The sequence below is a fragment of the Engystomops pustulosus genome, chromosome 6 (genome assembly GCF_040894005.1).
Source record: "Engystomops pustulosus chromosome 6, aEngPut4.maternal, whole genome shotgun sequence".
Lineage (NCBI taxonomy): Eukaryota > Metazoa > Chordata > Amphibia > Anura > Leptodactylidae > Engystomops > Engystomops pustulosus.
In genome coordinates, this window is record NC_092416.1 from 134,778,867 (window position 1) to 134,792,662 (window position 13,796).

The 13,796-nt window shown below is 38.9% G+C and overlaps 1 protein-coding gene across 1 annotated transcript in view; it reads left to right on the forward strand.

Moving 5' to 3' along the window:
* Positions 1-13,796, forward strand: part of ITGB3 (integrin subunit beta 3) — a 55,549-nt gene that overhangs the window by 27,531 nt on the left and 14,222 nt on the right. Inside the window, exons 10-13 of the mRNA XM_072111142.1 lie at positions 884-1,313; positions 8,068-8,290; positions 11,028-11,131; positions 13,287-13,406. Of these exons, the coding sequence (XP_071967243.1) occupies positions 884-1,313; positions 8,068-8,290; positions 11,028-11,131; positions 13,287-13,406 (877 nt within the window). The remainder of the gene's footprint in view (positions 1-883; positions 1,314-8,067; positions 8,291-11,027; positions 11,132-13,286; positions 13,407-13,796) is intronic.

Sequence of the window (13,796 nt, forward strand, 5' to 3'; positions counted from 1 at the left end):
CCTTGTATGTTCAGGAACAATTTTGTCTTTACACCTTTTGGCAAAATTTAATAACATTAAACCAGGTTGTTATACGCAATAAAACAACTGAAATAAGTAATGATAATAAATTGTTATGTAGTCCTGATACAGTTTTATGATTGGATGCATGTTTCAAGTTACATTCCTAAATGATTTCCCTGGTAACCTAGGAATGCTGAAAATAGATCATGTGGTTTTAATATGCTGGAAGCTCATTGCAGCTAGAATGTAGACCTTCTGTTATATAGCACCGGCTCATACTCCAGCTTTAACTGTACAGTAAAGGTTACAAATGCAGATAGGTATCTAGACTTTATGCCAGTTTATTCTAGAGCTGACCTATCAGTATGCTGTCATCTCCTGTAGGAGGAAGGGTATGTTCACCACTATGCTTCACAAGCTGGAGCATGCATTTGTAGTATTACATGCCAGCTATACAAAGGATTAGACTAGCCAGGTCATAAACTAATCCTGTAAAAGTGGATCTTTCTGGTCAACAAACTACTATTATTACCATATTAAAGATACAGGGCTGTACTACTATAAGTCAAAATTACCCAATAACATGTTGTAGTATGGTCAGTAGGAGTCATAGTGTGAATCTGTCTCTATTCTTCAGCACAAAGGAACAGAAAAGATGGGGTTAGCACTGTGAATACAGCCAGACACATGCTATGAGACTAGTGTATTATTTCAGCACAAGTCTAAAGTGCATTAGGATAGTACAAGTTGCTCATGATTACAAAATGTATTACAAATTCAAGTTAATGGATTATGTTTGTCTTATATGACATGTTCTTAAAAAAAATGTAGGTCCCATTTTACTAATTCTTCTATGATGTATTATATTTCTTTGTTAAAGGTGAGTTTCTCCATTGAAGCTAAAGTACGGGGTTGTCCTGAAGAAAGGGTGAAAACGTTCACCATTAAACCTGTTGGTTTTAAGGACACCCTTACAGTAACTGTGCACTTCCAGTGTGACTGCAAATGTCAGGAGAATGATGAACCCGACAGCAACTCATGTAACATGGGCAATGGGACCCTCAGCTGTGGAATATGCCAGTGTCACGCTGGATGGCTGGGACCACACTGTGAGTGCTCAGAGGAGGAGTACGATCCCACCCAACAAGACCGCTGTACCCAAAGTGAGAAGGGCAGCATATGTTCACGGAGAGGGGAGTGCGTCTGTGGCCAGTGTGTGTGCCACAATAATGACTTTGGAAAAGTTTGGGGCAAATACTGTGAATGCGATGACTTCTCCTGTCTACGGTTCAAGGGCGAGATGTGCTCAGGTAAGAAACTATTGCCTCTCTTATGTATACTTGAATAAATCAATAAATCAATGTCCAAAGTGACTAAAACAGTAGGTTTATTGCCCTTGAATGTATATCCACCTGACCAGTGTGTCCAAGGGAGTTACCATAGATATCCTAGGTATCTAAAAGTTACAACCTTTGCTTGTCCTTTGGATTGTTTCCCATTTAGAAATTTTTTATGTGCCCCCTAGGAAACCAGCCTCAACAAGGTTCACATTGCAGGCTGTGAAAGGGGTGCCAACACTTTTATTTTTGCGTACGTTGGTCGGAAGAGTGACATAGTCATGTTGCGTAACACAGATTTATGAGTCTGTGAATATTAGTTAGCGTAATCACATTGTCTGGGACATAGGATTTGCTGTAATATTCATCACATAATACAGTGAGTCTTCTCCTGATTCACCACCTCTGCACCTACTTTACCACCCACATTCCCGTAATCGTTGTGGTGTTGTGACGGGTATTTACTTCTGTGGGTCCTGAATATTTGCAAACTGCTTCATAGCTCACCCCGGCTAGTACGCAATACTTAACAAAACAGTAGATAACAGATTAACTGCTGAGCATGGGTAATCCTTGGCTCCTGACTTCAGTAAATGAGTGATATGGTCAGGAAGTGGAGGCATAGTATGAGTATCTGTGACTCATTAGAGGTGATAAGAGATTCATCAAAGAGGAAATACCTGCCCTACAGTTATAAAGTTACATCCTAGTAAGGTGGAGAGAAGTATGATCACAGAGTCGAGACCTGCTGAGTAAGAGCAGTTATATAGCATGTGATACTTTCACTGCTCTGCAGCGGTTGCTCGGGGATCAATTATTTACTAAAATGCAGTACCTGCATGACAATTTTTAAGGAATCCTCATCAATGTAATTACTAAAAATTAATTGTTGAATGACAGCAAATGTCTTGAAAATGATTTGTTGACACTAGTGACCTATATGTTTTAGTCACTACTTGTATCGCTCATTCAAAAGCAATAACTAAATGTCTTTTCATAACACTTATACTGTTCCTCTATTATCTTACATGAAAATATATGATTAAATTATGACCTGTGTGTTAATGATGGGTATCTACCACTGTTGGAATCATAGTGGTTCTTACAGGGTCCATGGAATCAGGGCACTATAGTGAAGGATGGGACACATTACTGGACATGTATGCAGCACTTCCTTCCCCCTTCTTCTTCCAACATTAACATCTGTAGGTAGCATCTAACATTGTAGGTACTCTCTAACACATTACAGTGATGTGAATTTCTTGTGATGCTAAAAGGTTAGAAAATTCTTGAGGTGCTGGGGCACAAGTAAGAAAAACAAGTACTCTGCTCTGGCTTCTAGTTCCTGCATAATATCCGCTAGATGATTTGCTAACACTCCTCACTAGGCTGATCAGTCGTCTCAGAAGAACTACAGGCGGTCCCCTACTTAAGAACACTCGACTTACATACGACCCATAGTTACAAACAGACCTCTGGCTATTGGTAATTTCTTGTACTTTAGTCGTAGGCTGCAATAAACAGCTGAAACAGTTATCAAAGGTGTCTGTAATGAAGCTTTAGTGTTAATATTGATTCTTATGACACCCCAACATTTTTAAAATCTAATTGTCACAGAGACCAAAAAAGTTCTGGCTGGGATTACAATGATAAAATATACAGTTCCGACTTACATACAAACTCAACTTAAGAACAAACCTGCAGACCCTATCTTGTATGTAACCCGGGGACTGCCTGTATAGTAAATATATTCTGTGCCAACATTTACCACTGTAACGGACACATCTTCCATAAAATGTTTGCAGCAATTTTGTAAGTATGATAAAGAAAATGCATGAAACAGCCAACCTAAGGATAGGAGCAAGAAGAGAAGGAATTTGCCTATATATTTGCCTGAATGTTGTCACCACTTGGGGCTAATCTGTTCATGTATCTATGGACTTGAATTATATATAGATTGTAGTTGTAGATAAACTTTGGCGTTAGAAGTATTATTGGATATGCTGATCACAGTTAGTATTTTTATGAATTTTTCCCATGTTTTTTTGTTTATCAGCTTTGATAAAGGCTATGTAGGGGGGGTGGACATGTTCTGTAATAATGCCTGTTGCCAATATTATAGATCGATCAATAGCAGTTGTGCACAAAAGTATCATGGATTGTGTACTGAATATTCAGCTCGGATAGGTGTGTCCGCAGCCTATTACAAATATCTTTTGGTTATTTGAAGAATTCGGAGCGTGCACTGACTCGCACACTGATAGTGATACACAATGCTAAAGACTTTCTGCTTTGACCTTTCAAACTGGATCTTTTGTCCCATAACTAAACAGGAGTCAATTCTTTTATATTTCGGCTCAGATTATACACAAATGGCTACTAGAAAATGACAGATACACAGAATTAAGCTCAGCTTTAAAGCTTATTTTCCCATTATTTCTTTTTTTTCTACTTAGCACTTCAGAAATGTTATATGGACTGTAAAGTACATTCAAATCCATGCAGATTTTCTTCTTGTCACTCATATTAGGATCTATACATTGTTACTTCAGCCCTATGTTACCATTGGATACCTTGTAAGTGTGGTCATGAGGAAAATTTTAAGGAAAATAACAATTTTATTATAGAATAGTAAATATATGACTACATATTAAAAACTTTTAGAACTTGTTACATTGGATTGTAGGTGCAATTGACATTCCATGACCAGTTTTGCAGAAGATTCCACCTACTGCAGCACAAATCCACAGATAAGAAGCTGCTCCATAGTCAGCCTCTAATAAGGAATGCTGCGGACTTTTAGCTTGTGTTACATAGTTGGACTCGCTCCTAATATGGCCTCTGGTGTTTGTGAAATAACAGGAGTAATAGTTTGTAAAAGGAATTTCCTCAGAGACTGAGCACAGGAAAAGTTAACAGGGTAAACAGAGGTGGATATGGAGTTATACTACAATTATCAGATTGACCCTCTTTCAACAATGAAGCAGGTTATGCAGCGTCCCCCTCCCCACTCTTCCCTGTCATCACCTCTACATTGCGCTATGAGTAGCCTTTTAGCTACCCTCCTAGGATAATAAGTTTCCATATAATAAGTCTAGGATCACAGGTGCCACATACTCCTTCACAGGTTTTAATATCCATCCCATCTAACAGGAAAAATACAATGTTCCTTCTCTTCCCACTGAAAGTAGGAGGAGGAGTGAACATTGGCAGAAGCCAGTGATTGGCTGCTGTTGATGTTCAGGATGTTTCCACCAGTGTTGTCACTGTCCTTATATGGAAAGCAACATAATTTGGGACCGCCCTGAATGTATACTCAGCGAAAGCCAGGGTGGGATGCAATGCTTTGCATCCATCCCCCATTAACCTCTAATGGTGTCTGTTCAGCCTATGTCTCTCTCCAAGAGGATGTCTTATTAAAATAAGTTTGGTGTGCAGACAGAGGCAAAAAGGATGGATATATTTAGGGTATGTGCTGAATGTATAAAAAAACTGCCTAAACGTCAAACTTGCACAACTTTTTCAAACCATATCAGACATCTGAGGCTGTTAACATAGTCTTCAGTGCAGATGTGAGAAAAACAACAGATCTTTTTCTATTTGTGGCCATAGAATTATGTGTAAATTTATGGAACAGTCAATAAACCAGTCTCTGCTAGATATAACCATTTACTAATGATACATGCACGCCATGCCAAGAAAGAAGTGAAAGAAATGTTTATAGATGGTGGAGCAGACCAGCCTTCCTGATAACATGGGGTGCAAAGTTCACAGTATTGTTAGTAGTTCTGGTAAAATATAAAATAATGTAGTAAAGCTATTATTGTAGAGCCAAGCAAGTTACTTCTAAACAGGTCTGAATGTATACAGCACACTAGTGGCAGAGGTGATGGATTAAATAGGAATACTACAGCAGTTAGAGTTATAGGTCAAAGGTAATTGGAATAATATGAAGAGATACAGAGAGAGATTGGCTGGAGTAATAGGGGAAGATATATAGAGAGATGTTATATGACGTAATAGGAGGAGATATAGGGAGATGTTATATGGAGTAATAGGAGGAGATATAGGGAGAGGTTATATGGAGTAATAGGAGGGGATATATAGGGAGATGTTATATGGAGTAATAGGAGAAGATATAGGGAGATGGTATATGGAGTAATAAGAGGAGATATAGGGAGAGGTTATATGGAGTAATGGGAGGATATATAGAGAGATTGGCTGGAGTAATAGGAGGAGATATAGGGAGATGTTATATGGAGTAATAGGAGGAGATATAGGGAGAGGTTATATGGAGTAATAGGGGAAGATATATAGAGAGATGTTATATGGAGAAATAGGAGGAGATATAGGGAGAGGTTATATGGAGTAATAGGAGGAGATATAGGGAGAGGTTATATGGAGTAATAGGGGAAGATATATAGAGAGATGTTATATGGAGTAATAGGAGGAGATATAGGGAGAGGTTATATGGAGTAATAGGAGGAGTTATAGAGAGATGTTATATGGAGTAATAGGAGGAGATATAGGGAGATGTTATATGGAGTAATAGGAGGAGATATAGGGAGATGTTATATGGAGTAATAGGAGGAGATATAGGGAGATGTTATATGGAGTAATAGGAGGAGATATAGGGAGATGTTACATGGAGTAATAGGAGGAGATATAGGGAGATGTTATATGGAGTAATAGGAGGAGATATAGGGAGAGGTTATATGGAGTAATAGGAGGAGTTATAGAGAGATGTTATATGGAGTAATAGGAGGAGATATAAGGAGATGTTATATGGAGTAATAGGAGGAGATATAGGGAGATGTTACATGGAGTAATAGGAGGATATATAGAGAGATGTTATATGGAGTAGTAGGAGGAGATATAGGGAGAGGTTATATGGAGTAATAGGAGGAGTTATAGAGAGATGTTATATGGAGTAATAGGAGGAGATATAGGGAGATGTTATATGGAGTAATAGGAGGAGATATAGGGAGATGTTACATGGAGTAATAGGAGGATATATAGAGAGATGTTATATGGAGTAGTAGGAGGAGATATAGGGAGAGGTTATATGGAGTAATAGGAGGATATATAGAGAGATGTTATATGGAGTAATAGGAGGAGATATAGGGAGAGGTTATATGGAGTAATAGGAGGAGTTATAGAGAGATGTTATATGGAGTAATAGGAGGAGATATATGGAGATGTTATATGGAGTAATAGGAGGAGATATAGGGAGATGTTATATGGAGTAATAGAAGGAGATATAGGGAGATGTTATATGGAGTAATAGGAGGAGATATAGGGAGATGTTACATGGAGTAATAGGAGGAGATATAGGGAGATGTTATATGGAGTAATAGGAGGAGATATAGGGAGAGGTTATATGGAGTAATAGGAGGAGATATAGGAAGATGTTATATGGAGTAATAGGAGGATATATAGAGAGATGTTATATGGAGTAATAGGAGGAGATATAGGGAGAGGTTATATGGAGTAATAGGAGGAGTTATAGGGAGAGGTTATATGGAGTAATAGGAGGATATATAGAGATATGTTATATGGAGTAATAGGAGGAGATATAGGGAGATGTTATATGGAGTAATAGGAGGAGATATAGGGAGATGTTATATGGAGTAATAGGAGGAGATATAGGGAGATGTTACATGGAGTAATAGGAGGAGATATAGGGAGATGTTACATGGAGTAATAGGAGGAGATATAGGGAGATGTTATATGGAGTAATAGGAGGAGATATAGGGGGAGGTTATATGGAGTAATAGGAGGAGATATAGGAAGATGTTATATGGAGTAATAGGAGGAGATATAGGGAGAGGTTATATGGAGTAATAGGAGGAGATATAGGAAGATGTTATATGGAGTAATAGGAGGAGATATAGGGAGAGGTTATATGGAGTAATAGGAGGAGATATAGGGAGATGTTATATGGAGTAATAGGAGGAGATATAGGGAGATGTTATATGGAGTAATAGGAGGAGATATAGGGGGATGTTATATGGAGTAATAGGAGGAGATATAGGGAGAGGTTATATGGAGTAATAGGAGGAGATATAGGGAGAGGTTATATGGAGTAATAGGAAGAGATATAGGGAGATATTATGGTGTAATAGGAGGAGATATAGGGAGAGGTTATATGAAGTAATTGTAGGTGGTATAGGGAGAGGTTATATGGAGTAATGGAGGACATATACGGAGAGGTTATATGCAGTTATAGGAGATATAGGGAGAGGGTATATGGAGTAATAGGAGGAGATATTTGAGATAAATATGTTGTTAGAACAGATGGTAGAGAATAGACAATGAACAACGGAGAGCATTAGGGGAATTTTCTTTGCTAAAATATAGTGAATAATAGAATGTTCATATAGGACAAGAGTATAATTTTGGTTTTTCAACAGGATATAGTAGGCAGACTGTGTGGGATAAGTGGGCAAATTAAGCAACTGAAACTATGATATTGCTCTTTTATAAACATTACATATCTGCTTTCGTTGCATAACATTTTGCATAAATCTGTCTACATTATGCAAGCACTATTATTTTTTCCCAACATTTGTGTTACCATGTACATAAGCATATATATATTAATTTATTTTCCATTTTGGATATTAAAGCAAACTAGTAGATGTCATTTAATTCTACCAAAATGTCGACCCATTGTGCAGCTTGACATAAAAGTATGTCTGATATACGTGTATTGCTTAATTTTCAGGACATGGACAGTGTAACTGTGGAGACTGCATTTGTGAGTCTGACTGGACAGGAGATTATTGTAACTGCACAACTCGTACAGATATGTGCATGTCCAGCAGTGGGCTCCTATGCAGCGGAAGGGGACAGTGTGTCTGTGGGAAGTGTGACTGCACCCAGCCCGGTTCTTATGGCGACACCTGTGAAAAATGTCCAACTTGTCCAGATGCCTGTACCTTTAAGAAGTGAGTGTTATTTCATGAAACCTCTTGGCATGCCGTTTACATAATTACTCCCTAGATAAACTTCTATCTTTCTATCTCTTATCTGTAGATAGATTCTCAGTGTATACAAACGTAAAAAACAAATATACTTCTCTTGGAGAGAAACAAAAACATTATGTTTTATATTTATATAGTTTTATATTAATTTTAAAGAGTAACTGAACCTTGGAAACTATTTTTTTATTTTACAAATGAACAGTAGAAATAACTGTAAACTTTGCAATATACTTTATTAAGTAACATGGCTTCTTAGTGCCAATTTTTGCTCTTCTTTGTCCTGTAGTGAGCACTTTATCTGAAGGCATTCAGAAAAGTAGGCTAATCTTTAACTCTTCCCATGCCTAGGGCAGATTTCACTTAATGATTCAGGTCTCTGATGTGATTAGACTCACAAGGGACTGTCTGTAAAGAGTTACACCATTAAACACTTAATCAGATTCCTTTATCTCTCCAATGTCATTGGATACAGAACAGAAAGCTTATTAACACAAACTACTTGAATAAGAAAGAAAGGCATAGGATAAGGAAGGTCACAGGAACATATTTCTTTAACAAAGTATATTACAAAGTTTACTTTTACCATCTGCACTATTCAATTAAAGAGAACCTGTCACCCAAAATTTCGTAACTAGGAGCTGCTTACTTAGTAAGAGGCTCCTAGTGCTCAAACAAACGCTGCAGTGTTGGAAGGATAGCGTTACCGGAAATCTAACACTGCCCCGGACCGCCCTGATCTCTCCATAGGCCGCATCATGCGGAAGTCACCACCCCTAACCACGCCCCGAACCCGGCCCCGTCATGATTACATTGGATCGCTTTGCAAGCAGTCTGATGATTACATTGTACCCAGCCACAGTGTTAGCGTTACCGGAGGTTTCCGGTAACGCTGTCCTTCTAACACTGCATCGTTTGTTCAAGCACTAGGAGCTGCTTACTTTAGTAAGCAGGTCCTAGTGCCGAAATTTTAGGTGACAGGTCCTCTTTAAGCAATTTTGTCAATAGTTTATTTGTTTATTTACACTTTAAATCTTGCATTTTTCTAGATCTCCATAGAGCAATTATAAATAACATTTGCAATGAGTCACTATGCTCCCCCTGGTGGTGGTTGGATGTAAACTTAATATTATCAGTTAGGGCTCTTTCAGATTGGCATTGATGTTCAGCTTCAGTTGCACATTAGATGCATTTTTTCTCTGTTGTGTCTCTGTTTTTCTTCCGTTTTGTTTCCGTGATCCGTCAGTTTTGTCTCTGTGTCCGCAAAGCAACCGAAGCTTTAAAGGGTTATTCTCATTACCGCAAATTAATCTCATTCTTTTTATTATAAAAAGTTATACAATTTTCCAATATACTTTCTGTATTAATTACTTACAGTTTTCTAGATCTCTGCTTGCTGTTCTTCTATGTTTACTACTAGTGGAAAGAAATCTGACCATGGTCATGCAGGTGCCCGGCTTGTTATACCACAAACCTCTGAGGCCGCGGTCACACATACCGCTAGGCGTCTGTTCATAACGCGACGCTAGCCCACAGGGGGCGGTCCTCGGCCTGAACACACATGCGTTTCCAGCGAAACGCATGCGATCGGCTTATCAATCGCATGCGTTTCGCTGGAAACGCATGTGCGTTAGGGGCCGAGGACCTCCCCCTGTGCGCTAGCGTCGCATTATGAACGGACGCCTAGCGGTATGTGTGACCGCGGCCTGAATACTGTCTGTGATATAACGAGCTGTGCACCTGCCTGACCATGGTCAGATTTCTGTCCACTAGTACCAAACATAAACGCATTCTATAGAATGACAGCAAGCAGAGATCTAGAAATCTGTGAGGAATTGATAAAGAATGTATATTGGAAAATTGTAGAACTTTTTATCATTGAAACAATAACAATTATTTGCTGAAATGGAAATAGCCCTTTAAAATTGCTTTGAAAACATCACACCTGATTCTCCTCTTCAGTGAAAGAAAATTGATGTTTTATCCATGTATTTTTGCTGAACCATAGACTTCTATTGCATTTGTGATCCACATCCGTGAAAAAATATACAAAAATGTTTCATAATTATTTCCACGGACAACTGATGAGTGAAAATACAAGCCTAGGTGAAAACACGCATAGAAATTATTGGCTTAGTGAGGCATCCGTGGAAATCACTGAATCACGGACATGAAAAACAACGCCAATGTGAAAGAACCCGTATACTGAAAACTAATTGGGACTGATTTATCAATCTGTTTGCAAAATACTTCTGTTGTAATCAGCTTGCAAAACATTAATACAAAGATTTCAGATTTTAAACACTTATGCAACCGCCCCCGATAAAATTGGGTGTGACGTAAATTTCAACAATCGATTGTGCATCAACTAATATCCAACTATAACCTAACAGTCTTAATTCAGCCACATTTACCATCCAGTAGCAGACACTTTGATAATTCCGGCACAGGATAAGAGTGTTTACTCTACCTTTGCAGTGTCTAACTTTAAGACACTTTGGATAAATCTGCCCCAGTTGCTTTATTTTCACAAATCTTCATCTAAAGCTTCACAAGATTCTATGTACACACTGTTAGGGTTAAATTAAGATTATTATTAATCAATAAATCAATCTTATTATAATAGATCATATTTCTTCTGAGAGTCTTCATGTGTATCATGTTTTATTATGTTTACCATGTTTTTGATACCATTGTAAATCAGGGGTTGCGTGGAATGTAAGAAATTTGAAAGAGGTCCCTGGTTTGAGGAAGAAACTTTGTGCAGGAGGATATGCCGTGATGAGATTGTATCTGTGGCTGAGCTTGGTAAGTCATGCATATGTCAACATATCTGAAGAAATAACCTAAAAATCTTCTATTTTGAAGGGCTCTTCAAAGTGTATGCCACTAATAGTTCATATTCTGAAAAGTGAAATTGGAAGCTCTCAATTCCCTGGATTACATCTGACATAGATAACCAATGGCTATACACCCATACACACCTTTTATGTATACGCTCAGCATATAAGCCAGAGACGCTCCCAGCCTATACACTGAACATATATATAGACATATACTGGCAGATGGAGGTAATCTTGTTTGCACGGTATACATCATATACGCTCAACTGTAGCCTTAGGAAGCAATGGAGGATGGATGCAAGTACGGAGGTCCCCAGTGATGTAACTGTCCATACAAGGACAACCTGAACATCTGATCTGGATGATGTATCCCTCTGAATAAGCATGCATTGGGATACATAGGAGCCCTCCATTGTAATGTCATGTAGGGAATTTTCCTTGCGTATCTTTACAATGGAGGCACTAAACAAGTTGTGAATCCTACTTAAAGGGATTTTCCTACAAAAGAAAATTCTCAGATTTCTATCCCCTAGTGATGTTAACACAATAAAGATCATTTTAACATTTTCCTTTACAATTTTACTCAGTTTTATTGCTGTTTTAGCCCCTATCTCTCCCTCGGCTGCTTAATGTAAAATCCCAGGGTGTGGGAGAGGCCTCTCTAAGCAGACACATTAAGGCCCATCTAGTTTTGTGGGGTTGCAATCTGGCTAGATTATCAGGGTACAAGATGTATATGCACTTTCATCTTCTGACAGCTTCTGACATTGTACTAACACACTGACACATAGAGAGATGAGACAGATCAGAGATGAGATGATTACACAGAGGCTGATAGACAGAGGCTGACAGACCGTTACACTGTTACACTATCAGCCCTGCTACATCTCACAGCTATGTTCCTGTCTCCCCCTTCCCCCGGATCACTTATCTCAGTGATGGCTAACCTATGGCACTGGTGCCAGAGGTGGCACTCAGAGCCCTTTCTGTGGGCACTCAGGCCATCACCAGAGATGACTCCAGGTATATTCCTACAGTCCCACACAGCCCAGGACTTGCTGTGCACAGAGCTAGATTAAAGTGACAGCTCTACCTGGGACTATTTTCTGCTTTATTGGTGTCCTCAGGTGCCGGTATCAATGAAAACTGTGACATAGAAGGGAGTATAAATCACAAATTACATTTCTGTGGTGGCACTTTGCGATAAATGAGCGGGTCTTTGTTGTAGTTTGGGCACTCGGCCTCTAAAAGGTTTGCCATCACTGACTTATCTCCTTGTAGCTTGTAGTTTGCAGCCTCTCTCTCTCACTCATAATCTCCTGGCAGGAAGTAATCAGTGAGAGTCTCTGAGCTCCATGCAGGGGGCGTGGCTACAGCTATACAGCATAATCAGACAGGAATCTCTACTCCACGATCTCACACAGAAATCCAAGATGGTGACCCGACCCCAAGTCAGAAGTTACAGGGTCGTGTCTAGAGGCAACTGAAATTGTGTACAGCTGGACTGATAGAGACAGGTTGGAATTATGTCTGTGAAATGCTGCATTTTTGTTGATAACAGTGAATTAGAAAATGTGTTACTTTGTTATCCTGAGTACATATAACTTGTCTTGGGAATACCCCTTTAAATAAAGTTAGCACCTATATTAGGCACCACCTATACAGAAGAGAGACCCGTTTGTCTATCTTTTTGCGTGTCCTTTAAGGAATGTTCACTTATTATTAATTTAGAATGGCTTTGGGTAGATTTAAAGGGGTTGTCTTACTTTATCAACTCATCACCTGTCTTCAGGCTAGGCGTCTGATTGCTGGAGGTCTGAGCTCATCAAAAGATTGTGCACTGCTATTTTTATTCTTGGGATTGAAAAAAATACAGCTCTTGGCCATCTTTTGCCGTCCCATACAGTTTGATTGGAGCATGGTAGAGACAGTTCCAGTGTTCTTGTGTTTAATAATGGCCCTCCTGAAATTAAACATCTTTGTGGATATGGGTAACTTGCTTTTGCAGGACAACTACTTTAGGCTTCTGAAAGAACCATGCGTGAAGTGAGGATGGAGGTTATGTAATACAGAGGTTATGTTGTAGTCATATGATATCTTTTATCATGTTTCATCTACAGTTGATAATGGGAAGGATGCTGTGAACTGCACCTATAAGGACGAGAATGACTGTGTGGTCAGGTTCCAGTACCATGAAGACTCCAGCGGGAAGTCTGTATTGTATGTCATCAATGAAGCAGGTAAGCAAGCGATATCTATATGGCATATCTTAACATATCTTCCTCGTCACATGCTATTCTTGACCTGGACTAGCATAAGTATGGTTTTGAAGTACTGTTACTTGCATGTTAGTGGTGTTGTCCGTGTTTGGATAACCCTTTGTCACATAATTATGCACCAGCTGGATGGACTCAGCAGCCTGGACTTGTTTTTCATGTTGCTTTCCAGTAATTAAAACAAATCATGATGTTTATTATGTCCAAAACTTTGTAAGGTCATCACAGGCCTCACAGGAAATTGCTGTTTGTTGGTGAAATCTACTTATGTGAGGTACTGGTACTCCTTGTGTATATCCAGCTTGGCAAAGGGAGTCTTAAAGGCAATGTGCCCTGAAACAAATATACAAATGA